The 17,832-nt window shown below is 41.6% G+C and overlaps 1 protein-coding gene across 1 annotated transcript; it reads right to left on the bottom strand.

The window, feature by feature from the left end:
* Positions 1–8,145: 8,145 nt before the first annotated feature.
* LOC123317459 (lachesin-like) lies at positions 8,146–16,487 on the bottom strand. Its single transcript, XM_044904013.1, has 8 exons — positions 16,180–16,487; positions 10,375–10,521; positions 9,887–10,141; positions 9,559–9,831; positions 9,406–9,503; positions 9,230–9,351; positions 8,717–9,174; positions 8,146–8,651 (listed from the first exon to the last, which is right to left on the bottom strand). The coding sequence occupies exons 1-8, from the start codon at positions 16,229–16,231 to the stop codon at positions 8,506–8,508; spliced, it is 1,551 nt and encodes a 516-aa protein (XP_044759948.1). The 5' UTR covers positions 16,232–16,487; the 3' UTR covers positions 8,146–8,505.
* Between the last annotated feature and the right edge of the window lie 1,345 nt (positions 16,488–17,832).

The following is a 17,832-nucleotide window of genomic DNA, read 5'->3' as shown; positions in this document are numbered from 1 at the left end:
AGTCTATGCATTTATTTGACGCGTGGGGATCATAGAACCGCTGAGCATAAAGCAGTTTTTTGGGAGCTCTGCAATTATTTCTTTTTCTTTGTTCTAGAATGCTCCAACAAATACATGTTTATATTTTCATATGAAAGAAATACGAAAACATTGCAACATGATGAAAAAAATTATTGTTTGTCGCATACGCCATTTTGCACCAATCGATACACGATATCTTCAAATCATTGTTCAAAATATACATAAATTTTATAGATCTCCTCGTTATATGTGCGATTATGTGGACTTATATCATCATGCAATATGCAGATGACCGTTTTCCCAACCGATCATCTTCCAACCTCGGCGTACTCGAATAGAATTCCCCATTCTCCTAATAACGTCCCCGTTCGGCCCCCCACACCCCACGTTCTTCTGAAATATGCATATATATCATAAAAATACGTTCCATTATTACACCCGCGGCTGCCGGAATCAACGTTATCTAGAAGTTTTCATTATTCCGACCGGAATTTATGTGCAATAACCTTCCTCACCTGCTTGCTAAATTTTCCGGGCATCCGTTCCTCCCTTGAACCAACTTTTCCACCGGATCACCTACAGGATGTCCCCCTCTAAATCCCTCCGCATTCAACGCATCCGAATTTTGCAGCTAGCATTAAATTAAGGCTTGATAGTTATACCAGAATTTGTAGAAGAAGAAGGTACTTCTGATTTTCATATTTGTCGAAGAATTCTTCTCATTATGGACGTGAAACTCCGGAAGGTGAATCTAGAGTTTGTCTACCTTGACTATAATACCTTTATGTTTATGTTTGTGGACTAGTCAATAAATGGTCTAACATCAAATATGTATGGAGATCATTACTTACATCATGCTTGGCCAAATCCGATGTTTTTTATGACGTTCGTTGTGAATAATGACAGCTTTTATCTCTGTTATTACCCACAACAATCGTTAATCAATATGGCTGAATCTCAGCCCTCTTGTAACGATGAGAGTCACAAGTGGATACAACGAATGGATTGACTAAACGATAGATTCTGAATAAATCAAAGCTTCAGTGCATCGTTAGCGTTTAATGGAAAAGCTTTCATCGCTCCAACGTAACCCTTTTACATATTCATAAAACAATTATCACGGGGGCGCTACACGAAACCCCATTACCCCCTCCAACAAAACCTACCCCCTTGTAAAAACCCGCAGTTTTTCCGTGCCGAGAGGCTCATGTTCAGCGGTAATAACGAACTGGCATTGTCGGACACGAAGAAACTCATTAAAATAAAATTAGGTATCACCCTGATCTGCGACCATTCGCGTAGCTGAAAAAGTTCTCGTGACGGATTCTATTAGACTTTATTATCAGTTATAAATAGTGTCCTTATCAAGGAGCAGGTAAAGTGGAAAACACGCCTAGTCTCACGTGGCGATATTTTATACCCCCCCGAGCTTGAATGGGACTTTTAGGAATGCGGAGAAGGGAAGGGAACTGCGTTTAAAAATACCGAGAGCCGGATCGATGGTTCTCGATTTTGGGGCGGCTTAGACGAGAGTCAGATTCCATCGGATAAGGTGCTACGCGGGAAATGGAGGAATTTCTGATTTCAAAGGGCTTTTGCATACTAGACTTTCGAATGCGATAGATCAAATCTGAGTCGATCGCTATACCGGAAAGGGAATGAAAAAGAAATAGTTTTCCCATAGTATTCCCGCACCTAAACGATTTAAATATGGGTAAAATCGACCAGGCAGTGTCCTAATTTGCAATATCCCATTTCCACTGAATCCTAAGCGATCCCGAATCGATCATAACCGCCGGCAAATCCTGGGGAGGCCCGGGGATCAAAGTCGCAGCAACATCGACCGCAAAAAAAAAACATAACTCATCAGCAATAATCACCGGAGCGATCGGTCCGTAATCGCGGTAAATCGGAGCACCCCGGTCCTTCGAAATCGGATACGGATCCCGTCGGGATTGCATCGCTCTCGGATCGACGCACATCATCCGGATGATCAAAAGGAGACCCCGCCGGCCCCCCCGTCTCTCCGCCCCGAGATATTAATGATGGACGGTTCCGATGCTTCGATCGGAGTCCCGGATATCCTCCCGGCTCTTCCTCCGGATAGAAATATTTTAAATGCGAAATTTCTGGTCGGACGCAGTTCAAAGAGATGCGTCTTATGGGGGGGGTGGGTCGAAGAGGTTTTCTTGGAATTCTACCGCGAGGACGGGGTCGACAGAGACAAAGGGGAATTCGAGAACTACCGATTGACAAAAACCGTTGGTTTTCCGGGAATCCCGGCGATGCTTCGTTGAATTTTCGTCGACTGTTTGAAAGCCACCCTCGGTTCTACCTAAAATGGGCGGGCTCTCTTGGAACTTTGCTACATATAAATTGTACGTAATTTTTTTCATGAGGAGCCGAAAGAGGAATAGGGAATTTCACTCAGATCCAATAGATCAAAGTGCAACCGTCTAGAAATGAGAGTAATGTAACAAAAATAACGGTTTTTCCTTGTACGAGGATATATTGAAAAATTCTCAGCCTACTATAGAACCATACATATTCTCCTCTTAATTGGATACATTCATTACAGCGAACTTGCAACATCTCTAGACCTTTAAAAAAAAAGACGTTTCTTCTTGCTCTGCAAACCAGACCTCCACAGCTTTTATTACCTCCTCGTTGGAAGAAAATTTACGACCTTTTAAACTTTTTTACAGTTGAGGAAAGAGATGATAGTCGGATCGAGCCAAATCTGGTGAATAAGGGGGGTGTTCTAGTAATTCAAACCCTAAATTAGAAATTTTTTGCATGGCAACATGAGATTTGTGTGCGGGGTCGTTGTCCTGCAAAAACAAAACACCTTTGGATAGCTTTCCGCGTCCTTTCTCTTTAATTTTTTCCCGTAGAGTGGTCAGTAATGTCGAATAGTAATCTCCAGTTATTGTTCTACCCTTATCCAAAAAATCAATCATGATTACTCAACGGCAATCCCAAAAAAATGAAGCAAGAACTTTTCCAGCAGATTTTTGGACACGAAACTTCTTGGAGAACCAGAGTGTCGCCATTCCATCGATTGTTGTTTTGTTTCTGGATCGTAGAAATGTACCCATTCATAGTAACAATTCGGTTTAAGAAGCCTACATCGTTTTCCAATCGAGCACAGATCGAACGCCATGTTTCTACCCTTGCACGCTTTCGGTCAACATTCAACCATTTGGAGATCCATTTTGCAGCAATTTTTCTCATGTCCAAATTGACGTCAACTATATGATACGCGTTCGTATGAAATATTCAGTGCTTCAGATATCCTTTTCAGCCCAATTCGACGGTCTGATAAAATCATGCCATGAACTCCAGCGATATTTTCGGGGACTGACACAGAAACTGGCCTACCCGATCGGTCATCATCTTCAATGGAAAATTTACCTCTTTTGAAGCTTGCAGTCCAATTTTTCACGGTCGCATACGAAGGACATTGATCACCGAGGGTATTAAGCATATCTTCGTGAATCTGCTTACCACTTAACCCTTTTAAATACAGATACTTGATAATGGCTCGATACCCCAATTTTTCGATTTTCACAATTACGGTGGTTATCTTTCTTTTATTGTATTGCGTAACTCTGGTTTACTTTCTTGACCTCAAACTTCACACTGACACTTCTAATGAGTTATTGTTCGTTGCTAAGGTAACGCAATATTTTTTGTATGCATGGATTTGGTCTAAGCTAACTAGGTATCAATACATCCTCGTATGTCCCCTAGTGTTTCAAGTTTTCTTCCTCCACACCTTGTCTCTGGTAGATTACGAGTTTAAAGCCGTCATAAAGGCAGCAGTTGCCCCGAATCCAACCCCAGTTGCAAGTTTTTCCTGCATAATCCAACACCTGCCCGTGACCATTCGCAAACTCGTGGACCTTTTACGACAAAAACTTGGCCGATTCAAGCCGCCCAAGTTCTGCCATATCCCGGATTAGGCGGGCCGGGTGTCTGAAAACGGCGGCGGCGGGTAGGTGCGAGAAACGTCTCGGCGTCATGATTGTTTTGATTAAACACATGTCCGCGCCATGTGTTCCCGTATGCACGGAAAACCGTTAGAGGGCGGCAATTTTGCGGATTCGACCCGGAATTAACGGCTCGAATTATTCCGGTATCCCGATGAGGCACGTTCGACTGTAATTAATTTGAGGTTGGCTGCGGGCTCAAACAGTCTTGGGCCGGGAACCATTAACGGAGAAGGCAATTCCAAGTTGGGTGATTTGTTCTCGGGGAAACTAAGGTTTTTCCGGTAAGTACCTCGAGACCGATTTATCGCTACTGACGCACGCTCTAATTAACATTTTTCGAAGCCAGCATGATTCTTCAATCGTCGTCTCGCTGTTGATCGCTGGATGAGACAAGATGCTGAAAGTACTGATGTTAAATCAGGTGCCTTTGCGCGTCTGTCAAAACCATTAATAATGAAATGAAAAAAGTATCCCATTCCGAAGTAACACCCGAGAATTCCATATCAAAAGTCCGCCTTTCCACATTTCCCTCTCGAAGCGATGGTACCTATATTAACCGTATTTTATACGGCGTCCAACTTAAACTTTCGCATCAACCGAACAGACATTCATCAAAACCAGCACACCCGTCCGAATCTCTCCATATTCCCTGAGGTATGCACCGCGTCTCTTCCAATTGAATTATACGCCCGGACTACTCCGGTATATACGGGGACATCATTCCTCCGCGCGCCATAAATCGAGAGGGCGGACTTATGACGTTTTTATTGGTTCCTGATAGTTTCTTTGAAACGGCACCGTTCAAATTTCTCTCACATAAATTACTTTGATGTAATGCCGACGCCCGGAAGGGGATGCCGGATATTAGGGGCTGGTGTATTTTCGGACAGTGGTCGGGGGGTTGTAATGGATATTTGGCGTGGTAATTTCCGAACGGTACATATGTCGTTACACTTGTTTTCGGGGAGGGATGTTTGAGAGGCAGAAGGACGCGGTCTAGGGGAGGATTCAATCACCGGGCTTCGAATAGTGTATTTTAGGCGATACTTGGCTAGTCTGGCCAATAATCGGCGAGAAGTTGAGAGTTTTTTTTGATGAAATGCTCCAAAGCTTTCCGTTCGTCAAAAAGACAAAACCACGTTCATTTCAAGGTCCTGGAAATAAAGAACTAATCGATGAAATGGAGACACTCTTGTCTGGCTCCAAACGACTACTTTGACTATCATTTCTTTCCTCGGGTTTGAAAGGTCATCGTAAATTTTCTGCCAAGGAATGGGAGATAGAAGTTGTGGTGATTCAAATTCATTCAGTTTGCAGTTTTTGTAAGGTGTTGATGTGTTGAAGATTTGATCGAAGAATATCTCATCTAACATAATTTTCCTTCATTCGGATAAAACAAATCGTTAACTTCGATTCACGTTTATCAAGGCAACACACTGTTCCCGCTCAAGATGCTGACCTCATAAACTCACCAAGAAAACATTTTCTTGACATCATCTCCTTCATTCCTACCCAGGCTTTCCACAAGCCAACCGCATTCATTCTCCCCGTGAAGAAATCACTTTTCTGGAAATCAAAGTCGCCGGCTTTGCATCTGAATGAAGTAACCGGATCCCTGGCTGACCCCTCCCGAAGACCGATCCTACCCCCGACCCACCTGACGTTCGCATTTGTCAAAGTCGCCCCCTCGCCGAAGTAGTAAGTCTGCACCGCCGAACAGCTTGGTTTGCTCTATTCGATGTCGGTGATTTATACGGCCGCTAGGAAAATAGGGAAACGAAAATCTCGCAAAGGATAATTTGCCGGCAAAGCATGAGCGGCAATAAATTTTTTTATGCCACTACTACTGAAATTTCTGTGATCATTATTTGGCTTTCGGGAAACTGATTCTTCGGGTAACGAAAATATCGTTTGTGGAACCTTATACTGGCTCTGTTGACTTTCCGAACTGTTGAATCAGACAACATTTCAGCTAGAACTTTGGTAGATTGTAAATTTAAAGGCGTTTTCGTTGCACTTTTTATATTGAGTCGTATAAATGAATATGAGTTCAATAAATGTGAAGGAATAATTGAGAACATTATTTCAAATATTATTCTTGTAGAACGTTTCATATTTTAGACAGTTTAGGCAGGGGCTAAACAAAGCAAAGAAATTGACAAGAAAATCTCAGTTACACAAAAGCCAATTTTTGTGCAGCTATTCATGAAGAATTCTTTCAGCATCTGCATGATTCAGAATATTTTACATCTAGTTTTTTTTATTTAAAATGGGGAATTCTCCTCAATTTGGGTTATCACTGCATACATATGCAAGTTTAAACTGAATAATTATGAGTTTCATTCATTATTTTTTCAAATGCACCGCGGAAACTATTCAAAATCATTCTTCAATGAGGTTTTAAAATTTAAATCGCTTGGTTTCAAGTTTACGATTTGGCAACAGCGATCAGCATGTTTATAAAATAACAGCTTTTGATTTACAGGCGCGTACTTACTGGCGAGCCGCAACTGCAACCGGGCCAGAAAAATCCCATAAAATTTTACGACCTTCCTCGCTCGTCGCAGACTTCAGACAGCCATCTTTGTCTATCTCATCAAGATAATGTATTTGTTGTCCTTTATTATCAAGGCATATTTCTGTCGATGTTGCCAACTTGTGCAATTGTAACGAAACGCTTAAAATTTTAAATACCCATTTTTATTTTTCATTTTCAAGTGCTTAAAATAATTTTTTTTTGGGAAATGGTTGAAATTGTCATTTCAATTCAAAATGTGACGTTCCGAAGATATTTCATAAAAAATACATCATTTTCGTCAGAAGTAGTATTCCCTATTACCGAAACGAATGGGAAGGAAAGTTATAGAGAAAACATTCCGGTGAAGCCTTCAAATTATACCTGAAATCTTGTAGTACGTCAGATCAGACAGATCTTTCGACAGGTCCAACTTTTTATGACTCGTTAGTCCGGCAAGAACGGAAGATTCAGCGTCGAAACATAATGATGATAATTGCGAATCGGAATTTCCGACTTCGGGCTACGAGCTCTCATTTATCGATAAAAAAAGGATTAAGGAGAGGCAATAAGCTGCACGCTCCCATCAGTTAATCCCTTTCCTTCTCAAGGATCTCCCGATTGGATTCAGACTACTGCAAATTGACAAAACAACCCCGAGCCCTCGAAACGTCCGGAAAAAGTCCGCGAACACTCCGGGCTATTCCGGAATCTTCGGGCCTCTAACCCGGGAACTTTACCTGTCCGTGATATAACAGACGCAGTAATGAAAGGAGCCCGGGGGTAACAAATTGTTTGTAAACGGTTCAATTAGGTGATTCACGGCGCTAGGGGGCGAGGGCAAACAGAAGGGTCTTGTAAATGAAAATACGTATCGGATATCCCGTAGTATCGGATACGTCTCCGTGGACGTCGAAGATCCGGAGCGCGAGATTATGTAAAACGTGGACGTAGACTAGTCCGACGTATGGTCTCTGGTCCCGCGAGATTCCAGGGTTGCTGAATTTGAGACGCTCTCGAGATATCGGAAATTCAATTCATGCGGCGACTTGAGGATTCTCCGCGTTTCTACGAGTCTCTTAATCCCAATGAACAGGTAGTTTATATGGTGAAATATTCCCTCTATTTATCGTCCAACGTCCGTTAGGAATTGCCCAGGTATTGGAGCTTTTCAGGCGAAGGCTTCCACCATTTTTTGTGAGAATTTTCCATCTTTGCAATCTAGCACGATAGCACGAAGAAAAATTATGAGTCTTCATTGGTATGGGACATTGAGATTCGAAAAAAAATCGACCTTTTCTCATATCAAACTCTTTAATGAATGATTAGAACTTTGCATAAAAGTAACACAATCCTTGAGGTCTCTTAGTGTGAGCCTGATGCTTTGGATGGTTCGAGTTTGAAGATCGTCCAGATCTCTCACCTTTTTTATGTCAATTTCGATATCTAATGGTTCAACTCCTAATAATGAACCCCTGCAATAAATCTGCAGCTTTTTATGAATTCCTCATGATGCAACCACTTGAAAGAACTTTCGTACTTTCGTACTCTTACAAGGCAGATTCCGCAAAAGGTAAAATTTATCGTGTTGGGTCCATGCGTGAAAAAACGATGTGAGATGTTTAAGCTTTATTTACATTTCATCAACTGAACATTTCGTATCCAATAGACAATTTGATAGAGTTCATCTTATTGCACTCTTATATAAAAATATCTCAGTCTTTATTTACAAAAGTTCGAAAACCATTCAAGCGTAAAAACAGAACAATCAAATGAACTAAACACAACATGCAGTTTGGTAACTTAATATCGGCGAGTGGTAAATATCCTCGAAAATAACTCTGAGACAGTGTACACTGAAAGTTAGTCTGTATATCACAACCAATTCCACTACTACCCCCCTTTCTTCCCCAGTGTCTGTGCTTGTTTAACACTTTAAATTTTCTAAACACTCATGTACTGAATTGGAGTCTTTCAGATGAAAATCGCAACGCTGACTATCAAGATGACAGAGGATGTCACAGTCGTGGGTGAAGCTTGGTTGAAGGGATTGAACAACCCCTTGCTGCCAATGCCGTACACTGCCGGCTGAGCTGAAGGCTCCACCATGTTTTCATGATCTGTAAAAAAATACGCATACCCCATTATTTTCGAAGAACAATAAATCTTCGACGTCTTCACTCACCATTAGACTTCGTTGTGAAATGAAAGATGGGCGACATCTTGTTCCAGCCGTGGACGTTTCTCGCTTGGACCCTAACCTCGTAAGTGGTGCCAGGTTGTAACTGCCTCATGAGGTACCACATTTTCTGCCTTGTCACGCCAGGGTATGGAGGATTGTCCGCTCCAGGATTTGCGGGTAGAATAACGCTGTTCCATTGGTTGGAGAAATCCATTTTCACGGTGCTGTTTGCGAAGGTCCTGAACGTTTCCCTGTGTTCCACCCCTGGTCGATGATGTCTCGGTTTCATCCTGTAGAACACCCGGTATTCGGTGATCAACGCGTGGCTATTGACAGACCAAGTGACGTTATAGTTTTCCTTCTCAGAACCCAGAGAGTTAGAATCGAAAACGGCCAAACCCGCCACTCCCGTCAGAATAATTTGACTGCGTCCTTTTCCATGAACGTTGCTGGCTACGCAACTGAAAAATGAGATGAATAAGTTTATGACCAGCAGAAAGAGAATTCATGTTTCACCTGTAGTTGCCGAAATCAGATCTGGTAACGTTTCTTATTACCAAAGTGTATCTATTTCCTCTGGAATGTGTGGCATGTTGCTCTGTCGTACCGAGCTGTGCAGTGTCTTTATACCAGATAACCTAGGGATAAAAACGCGTTTTAAATAGGATACTACAGGATATCAGTTATCTTACCTGTGGTGAAGGCTCAGCGTGTACTATGCAAACGAGTTGAGCTTCCAAACCAAGTCCAGTATGAATTGTTGCACGTTCTGGATCAACTTCAGGTCCATCTGAAAACCACAACGCGTATTATCTAAAACTCACGATTCAATCAAGTTTACTCACACATAACCGAGAGTACGATGTGCCTGGTATCTGGTTGACCAACTCCGTTATCTGCGGTGCACTGGTAAGTCCCAGCAGAGTGTCGGTCAGCGTGTTGTATGACCATAGACAGACCAAGAACCGTTTTTTCGCCACTCGGCAAAGCGTCATTCTCCCTAGTCCAAGAAAGAGTCGGTACTGGATTACCAGAAGCTCGACATTCCATTTTGACCGTAGCTCCTTGGAGGACCTTCACAGGGCCAGTGTGAGAGACAAAGTGAATCCTAGGTGGTACTGTGAGGGAAGAATTTGAAAGATTCGAATGATTGGAAAGTGAATTATAACTCACCGAGTATCTCTAGGGTGTGAGTGATTTCTTTAGGTTCCATCGTGCCTATCTGACAAACGTAATCTCCTGCATCGTGAGGTTTGACATCTCTCAACTCAAGGCTGTACCCACTTCCGCTGAGTTCCGGTACTGATCCTGGTAAAGAAGGTGGACGAGCTGGAGATGGCAAGAGTCTAAGACGAGGATCTGGAGATACTTTCACCGGTCCCGCAGTTAGGACCGCTATCCCCCTTTTCCATGCCAATACGTAGCTACCTGTGTTAAAACTTCGTTCAGATCTCGTTTTAAATATTATTTATTAACCCTTCAAATATCTCCTTCACTTTATAGGTGATATTTCACCAGTGAAGGAGGGAGTTGAACATCCAGGTCTTCTAGAATAGTACAAGGGTCAAGGATGTCCCATTTGACGGTAAGGTTGATAATACCTTGCTATCAAATGTGAAGGTTTATCCAATTTATCTGTAACTAAATTTGTTTTTGCTCACCTGGTTGCGATATCCTGCAAGGCAAAACCACAGTGCTTCCTGTTGCTATCCTATAGGTCTGCCCGGGGGTGACAAAATTGGGCAGTTGTTCCTGCTGATTTGAAGAGGGATCGGACAGATCGTTCAGCCCCGCGTAGACGCTCGAACCTGCGGATACAAAAGCATCGTTTTACGTTGGGGATTTTCGGATCGAAAGCTACGCAAATTCGCAGTAAATTAAGGCCCCAGCTCCAAATCTACCCTATTTGTTCGTTGAACGGCGTAATTCCGAAATAACGTTCGCACTCCTGCCCCCAAATAGTCTAAAAACGGGGCTTCGGTTGATGAATGTTTGCGCTCGCGATAAACACCAAATTCATAAGCACAGACGCTTCTTTTCCGAATATACTGAAGGTATTAACTGAATTAAAACGGTCGTTCATCACATTTGGGACGGGATCCCGTACAAATTAACCGGGTTAGGGGTTGAAAAAACCTTCGGAATTGTTTAGGAACGAATGGGGGTTCGGATGTTGCAAAAACCGTGTCGCTATGCAATCTGGGATACTTTAATTAATCCCAGATAAGCGGTACCTCTGTCCGGGACTGCAGAGATATACGTAACTGCGATTTCCGGAAGGACAAACGGTTTAATATGCATGAGCGAGTTGGTTTACGCGCGCTCATATGCTTATGTGCATCCGTCTCCGTAGTGGACATTTTACGTTAATTGGAACACTCGCTGGTATTGTGGTTAATCATTTCGGTTGATTAGACTATCCGTAACAAAGTCTCGAAACCAAGGCTCATCATCTACTCTCGCATGCGGAAACTGTCATTACAGATGAAGGTACATCTCCATCAAAGGTCTTTCTTTGATTATTGTTTTAATTCAACTTTCTTGTTTACCTACTACTACCTACACAACAGATTGGTTGTGTTGCGGACCTGTTGAATCGGAATTTATTCAATTACTTGCTTACTTCTTCTTAACGCGGATAGAAAGCTTGGGTGAAAAGCGCGGGTAGAAATCAAATTTCAAAATGTTCTTCTTGTTTTGTCCTTTCAATTGCTTATCATCTCATGAAACAGCTTTTCCAATATCATTTTCTCACCGTCAAATTAAATTCAATGTTTCAAAAGAAAAAATTCGGAACGCTTACTCAATTTTACCTACAATTTTGAACATCCAGATGGAATCGTGCATATTTCTACACGAATATTAGCATTGAGTGAATACAAGTACTTTCAATACTCAATATGCAGCCGTAACATCCTAAAATCCTTCCGGTACAACGAACCCGTCCCACAGAAAACCACATTTTCTTCTTCTTTGCCGCTCAACCGGAGCGTAATGTTACCCGGAAAGCATGACCGGTCCCTTTATACGTCTAATCTGTATGAAACCCTGACGTCCGTTGGCGCAGTGTTTTGTTTACAGCACTAACGACCGACGTGACCTGTTCCGAGCATTTCGCCGCTTGATATACGGTCCCAGATAAGAACGGTACGATCTCCCCTTTCAAAATAATAATTGCTGCCCCGGAGCACAGAACACGTTTCGTGTTCGTCCTTCTATGACCACCCTCGTTGGGTTCGCACCAAAGCTCGACACACGACGGTATAATTAACGGAAGGAAATGTCTTCTCTTTACTTTCCTGGACGAGAGAACAGCTTGCATTAGTCGAAGAAGTTGGTATTGGACCAGAATTTACTGAAATCTCCCATACTTCTACTTTCTCTACAATTTATCCAGCCAGGCTTGTTGATAAAAAACCACATAGACGGCAAGGAAAATTTCAGGAGTTTTGTTACTTCTTCTCAGAATTCAAAACGATAATTTGAATGCCGGTCCACGTCGAAGTTTTCAATTCAATCCTGCTTTTTCGAAATCGATTTGGAATCGACTCTTGCTGTGAGTTCATTCAGGACATTTTGAGGGCCGAATGGAACGCGTTTCCCCATCGATAAGCAACACATGTCCTTCCGGTCGACTGCCCAGATAAGCGAATGCAGCTATGGCCGCTATATTCGTTTTTTTTATCGGGCTAATCGTCATGGAAAATCCGGAGATCAAAGTGGCTGCATCCTCTGTCCGGCGCGGCATCAAAGGATTGCCATCACATAACTCCGGAGCATGAGAAAATTGGACTGTATCAAATTCAGGATTCAAAGGAGACAAGTAGTAATTTTACGCCGTTGGCCTGCGGGCAGAATCGCTGACACATGTCGGAAAAATGTTTGCGAAATCGCGGAAAATGCCGGTGATTGCTTCCATGGATTTTCACCAGATGTTTTGTGATCGTTTTTGAATCGGTGCCCATGGTGAGAGGAACTACGGATGATGTCAATCCTATCGGATACAAAATCTGTTCGAAAATATCCTGATTCAGGTCAGTACAGGTGAAGCTTTTCCAAGACACCAAAGATTGGGCAATTATGCGGATTTCGGCTCTTCTAGAGCTAACCCAGCCCGCTGAAGGAACTTTTCCACATGAGGAAATGCAAAAACTTTTGTATCATTCCATTCCGCATAACCTAGGGAGGAATAATTATCGAAACAGGATGATAAACCACACAGATCCGCGTACTTTTACAACCCATTCCGGACAACAGCCGTATTCGAGCACTATCCAGTTTGCGGATTTTATTAAGCGTGATCCATTAAAACCGACATTAAGTCCCGTATCGTGTTATATTTGGCACCCTCGTACCGCCCTTAGTAAATGTAGAACAATGGACGGTCGGCGAGAAAACGGGGGATATCATCCCCCTAGTCTAGCGCCCGTCTGACATATTTTATTGCCTGCCAAATAATGGCCGGGGGTAGACGTACACCGAAACCGCCAAACGTCAGAATTATACCGCTCCCAATCGGCGATATATATCCGGGTTGTACAGCTGGACGTCATGGGGCGAGGGCGAAATTAATGATGTACCCTGTCTTGCTTGAAATTTGAGCGAGTGGCTTTCACCTAATTGTGAAGGTGGAATGCTCGAACTGGCCTTGAAGAGGAAGATATTGCGTGGTTGCTTTCGTCGTTGAATAATAGACTATCCGATATTATATGAGGTGGGGGAGACAAGAAGGAACAACTCCCACATTATGATTGTTATCAACAGATATTCCAAACCATACAGCTCCTGAATTCGAAGCAGTTGATTCACCCTCAAAGTAAAGCCATTTCTGAAATAGGTTCATTCACCTCCAATTTAGATTCTCGCTTTGTGTAAATTCCAATCGGAAAATGAATTTCAATTACTCATATTCATGGATACATACTTTTTGTTCATGCCTTCAACATTCCGAAATATGAGCTCTGTATGCCCAATGTAGTCGTCGTTAATTAATGGGGAATGTACTAACCAGTCTAACCACCATTCAGGACATTACTTAATTAGTTTACTTTTCATTCACTCATGAAGACATTGGAGTTTTATGAGCTAATCTGAATTAAACATCCACTTCTTTCATTACCAGAGGGTGTTGAACTTTCAAATCCAAACAGATTTTCAGTTTCCACAGCGAATTTGAGTCCGAGATCTTTGGAAGGCAAATCTGCCTGCCAATATTTCATTAACTTTCAACATTTCCTAGAGTTATGGAGACGACCTTAATTTCTCTCCTAGTTGTATTTCAGTTCGAAAAAGTGATACAGGTGCCAGTTTATTGAGTTCATTAATTAGTCGAAACGTCAGATGGACAATTCTGCAGAGTTCCTGCACTGACCCAGTTGAATTTTTTACCGCGTCCTTTACATACAGAACACATTCGAAAGCGCATTGTGCCAACTCCATGTTGAGTCCAGATCTTCGGAGCATTATTTATCCCGTTGCATTTCTATACTCCTGCCCGCGCGGGGCCAAGAAAGCTCTGTTCCCGACAGCAGCGATCATCACAAAGGACCCATCCAGTCCGACAAAAAGAGAGATCGGAACGGCGTAATCTGTTCAGCTGACAGGCTGTCTGTCTGTCCGGGGACAAGGGCCACGTGTTATCCCCGCGACGAACAACGTGCCTGGACCTGTTCCAATCATGTCGGATCGATCTCGATTAATCACGGTTCGATATCCATTTCTCCCTTTTTCCGCACCTAGCCGGGAGAAAAATGACGCGATTTCGGGAAATCGACGCAGATGCTAAGAGATTGAAAGGGGATGCGAGCTATTTCAATTTGCGGTTGTTGAACGAGGGTGTAACAATTCGATCGGGGATGTGAACCAATTAGAGTTATTGGAACGGGACGAATTGATAATTCTTCTTCTTCCTCCTTTTCCTTCTTCTTCTTCTTCTCTTTGCTGGATCTGACCTCGACTATTATCTACACTAATTGGCAGTACTCGTACATTTGTTGCTTCGACGGTTTCGAATCGGTCGAGTTTTTCCAGTAAGAATGTCTTTGTCGTATCGCACAATTCAAGAGGGTATTAAGTACACTTAATGATTTCAAAATCATCTGAATGAGCTCACTTATGATTCACCTTGAGGTTTGTGGGACATTTTCCGATCCACAGCAGTATGGACGATGTCAATTCAATCAGTTACCTCTTGAATGCAGATGTTTTTCATGCCTTGGATTAATAAAACAACCTATTATCAACTAGCTCTTCCCTTGGTTCAACTGAGAACCAAGAGTTGTCTTCGTCTAGCAGTGACATACCTTTCAGCAAGGTTATGTCCCGTCTTCATCGATTTGACGCACTAGCAGCCGGAATTTAGAAATACTGAACTGCAAAAGGTTCACATCTTATCGCTCCTTTAATGTCAATATCAAGGACTCCCTTTTGTCAGAATGTCTGTCAAACTGCGGGTTTCATAAAAGTTTGATTGTCCGACACACGATTGCCAAAACGAAATCACTGAAACTCTTTCATTTCTGAATATATTGAAGCAGTAGAAATTGAGAATCATTGAATGAATGTTTGAAAATCATAATTTGATGCAAGAATGATATTCTGAATGCTCATGACTGAATTAGAGATTGACGTTTATCGTTCAATCAAGCGTTGATGCTCCGATCAAGCTTTATGAAACCAGGGGTAAGTGATTGTAGGAATCAGTTTCGTCTGATGTATTTCCAGCCTTGTAGAACTCCCAGAGCTTCATATATTAAATGGAATCCATTTTCTCATATCTACAGCGTGTTTTAATTCGTTTCACTGCGCAAATTACCTGCTGTATCGACTGAAATTATATGGAAACACTAATAAGGGTACTTTCAGCTTTAAATATCAGCAATAACTCTACCAATTTGACCTGATCAGTAAAATTTAAATGGAAATGCAAAACCCATAAAATATATCCAAAAAAAATTAAAAATATAACGGTAAATTAGGTACGTGAGTTTAATACGTCAGTGAATTGTGTGACCAGTTATATTTTTTCCATGAATTTATGCCAAAAAAAAAATCAACTCACTACATGTATACAATTTTTATATCAATGGATAAATATTGGATCTCATCAAATAGAAAGTCATTTAAATTTTTATATTATATATAAATTGGGGAGCAGTTTATTTTTTCAGACCCCTAAATATAGACTCAAAATTAATCCAATCCTTTCGATAATTTAACAATTCTTCGTCAATTATTCGATCACAGCTTGTTAGGACATTTTCTGTCAGTGTGGATGAAGATTAGACAATTTTTCGAAAAAAATCATATTTTTTTCAGTATTTCATTGAAATAGGCGATAAAGTTGAAATTTTTCAAACCGAACCCGCATATGTGAGAAAATATTATAATTACTGACCTCGCGATTATAAATACTGACATTTCAAATTTCAAAAACCAATTTCCAAAAAATAAAAGTGAATATTCACCTTTCACAGCAGCGAACAAAACGAAAAGAAACAGAACCATCTCAGGAACCATAATATCAACCAAAAACTGAGTCAATAAAATCGCACCATCTTGCACTGCACAGCGAGCGTTACAGAAAATGTACCGAATCGACGCGAAAATTCCGTCGCTCTGTCCGGATTCGAACCCGTGTATGTGGCGCAAGCTCGTCGCTCGACTGGATGCTGACGCTTCACCGGACTTTTCCGGACTAACTTGGTTGGAAGTTGACTTCCAGCGGGCCAAAGCGCGTCGTCGTTCAACAGGTGGTTTGTCGGAAGGGGATATGCGCGATCGTCAGACGGGACAAAATAGGGATAATGTAAGGGTTGATATTGAGTTCAAATTAATGATGTCACGTAGTTTGCGAAAATCGGCGAAGGGTTCATTTCCCATTGGAAAATTGCGTGTTGCGTTGTTCGGGAGAAGGGGAAAATTGCCGGCCTGGCGACGACTGAATGGAAAAAGGGATGCCGATGCGCAATTTCACGCGGGAAATTTCGAAAAAATAAGATAAATTTGATGCATAAGTTTCGATCAAAGTATAATAAGATAAAAGTTTAAGTACTATCTCCCTGAATGAAAATTGTTCGACCTTTTCTGGATTTCATAGTTTTAGGTTTCAGGAAGAAGCCTGAAAAAATGTTCTCGTGTCTCAAAACCAAAACTTTTCGAACAAAATTACAAGAGACTTATTTTTTTGAAACCTTAATCTTAAACCCACAGTTTTTGTATTTTCGCTTTTCAGCTTAACATCACAAAAAATGTGAATAAACTCTTGCCAAGAAAAATAATTGAGATCTTGAGGCTCCATACTTGATCCACAGAATATAAACAGTTGGTTATTGAAGTATGTTAAAGGCGATTGATTCAAAATCGGAAATTCTTTTTATCTCAGTATTGTGTATCTTAATTTGCCAGTAACCCGACGATCTGATGCTTCAAATATAAACTCTGGTGTTGATGTTGTTTGTCTCCGATGCGCTGTTTATGGAAGTATCAAACTTTTAATGAGGCCTTATGATTGAACGATGATGAATGATATAAATTCCCCGGAGTTTTGAATAAATTTAACTTTCCGCTTTTTTCCAGAATCTCCCAATTACCGCAACCGTAAAAATTCACTCCTCCTGTACAACAGGATTAATTCGAATTCTTTGTGTAAGTAAAAAAGATTCACTCCAAATGTCACGGAAGAGACTCGGTCGGCCTCGAAGAAAGAAGAGTTTCAGCAAGTTGTTAACACGACGATAAGTTGTAGACTGTTGTACACGTCTCCTTACCAAACATCTCAAACGGAGAGTTAAGTTCCACGAAGACTTAATTGCTCGAGGATTTGAATGTTGGAAATAATTAAGCGCGCCATACGGGTCGGTCGTATTTTAGGTTGTTAAGCCCTTAATTAAGAGTTCAGTGTGGAACACACACACACAACCGGCAAAACAAATAATAGCTTCGTAATTATTTCTCACGCTAGATAAAAATGAATGGTTGCGAGGATTTCTGGATTTCACGGTAGTTTTCGTGGTTTGATGATTACTCAGATTTAATGTATAGGGGTGAATCGAAAAAGTTCAAGAAGAACTGAGTTTAGACTGTTTCACCCCTCCAAACTTTGTAAGAACAGAGCATGG

Source organism: Coccinella septempunctata, chromosome 7 (genome assembly GCF_907165205.1).
Source record: "Coccinella septempunctata chromosome 7, icCocSept1.1, whole genome shotgun sequence".
In the NCBI taxonomy this organism is placed as follows: Eukaryota; Metazoa; Arthropoda; class Insecta; order Coleoptera; family Coccinellidae; genus Coccinella; species Coccinella septempunctata.
The sequence above is the reverse complement of the archived record's forward strand: the minus strand, read 5'-3'. Positions and strand labels throughout refer to the sequence as shown.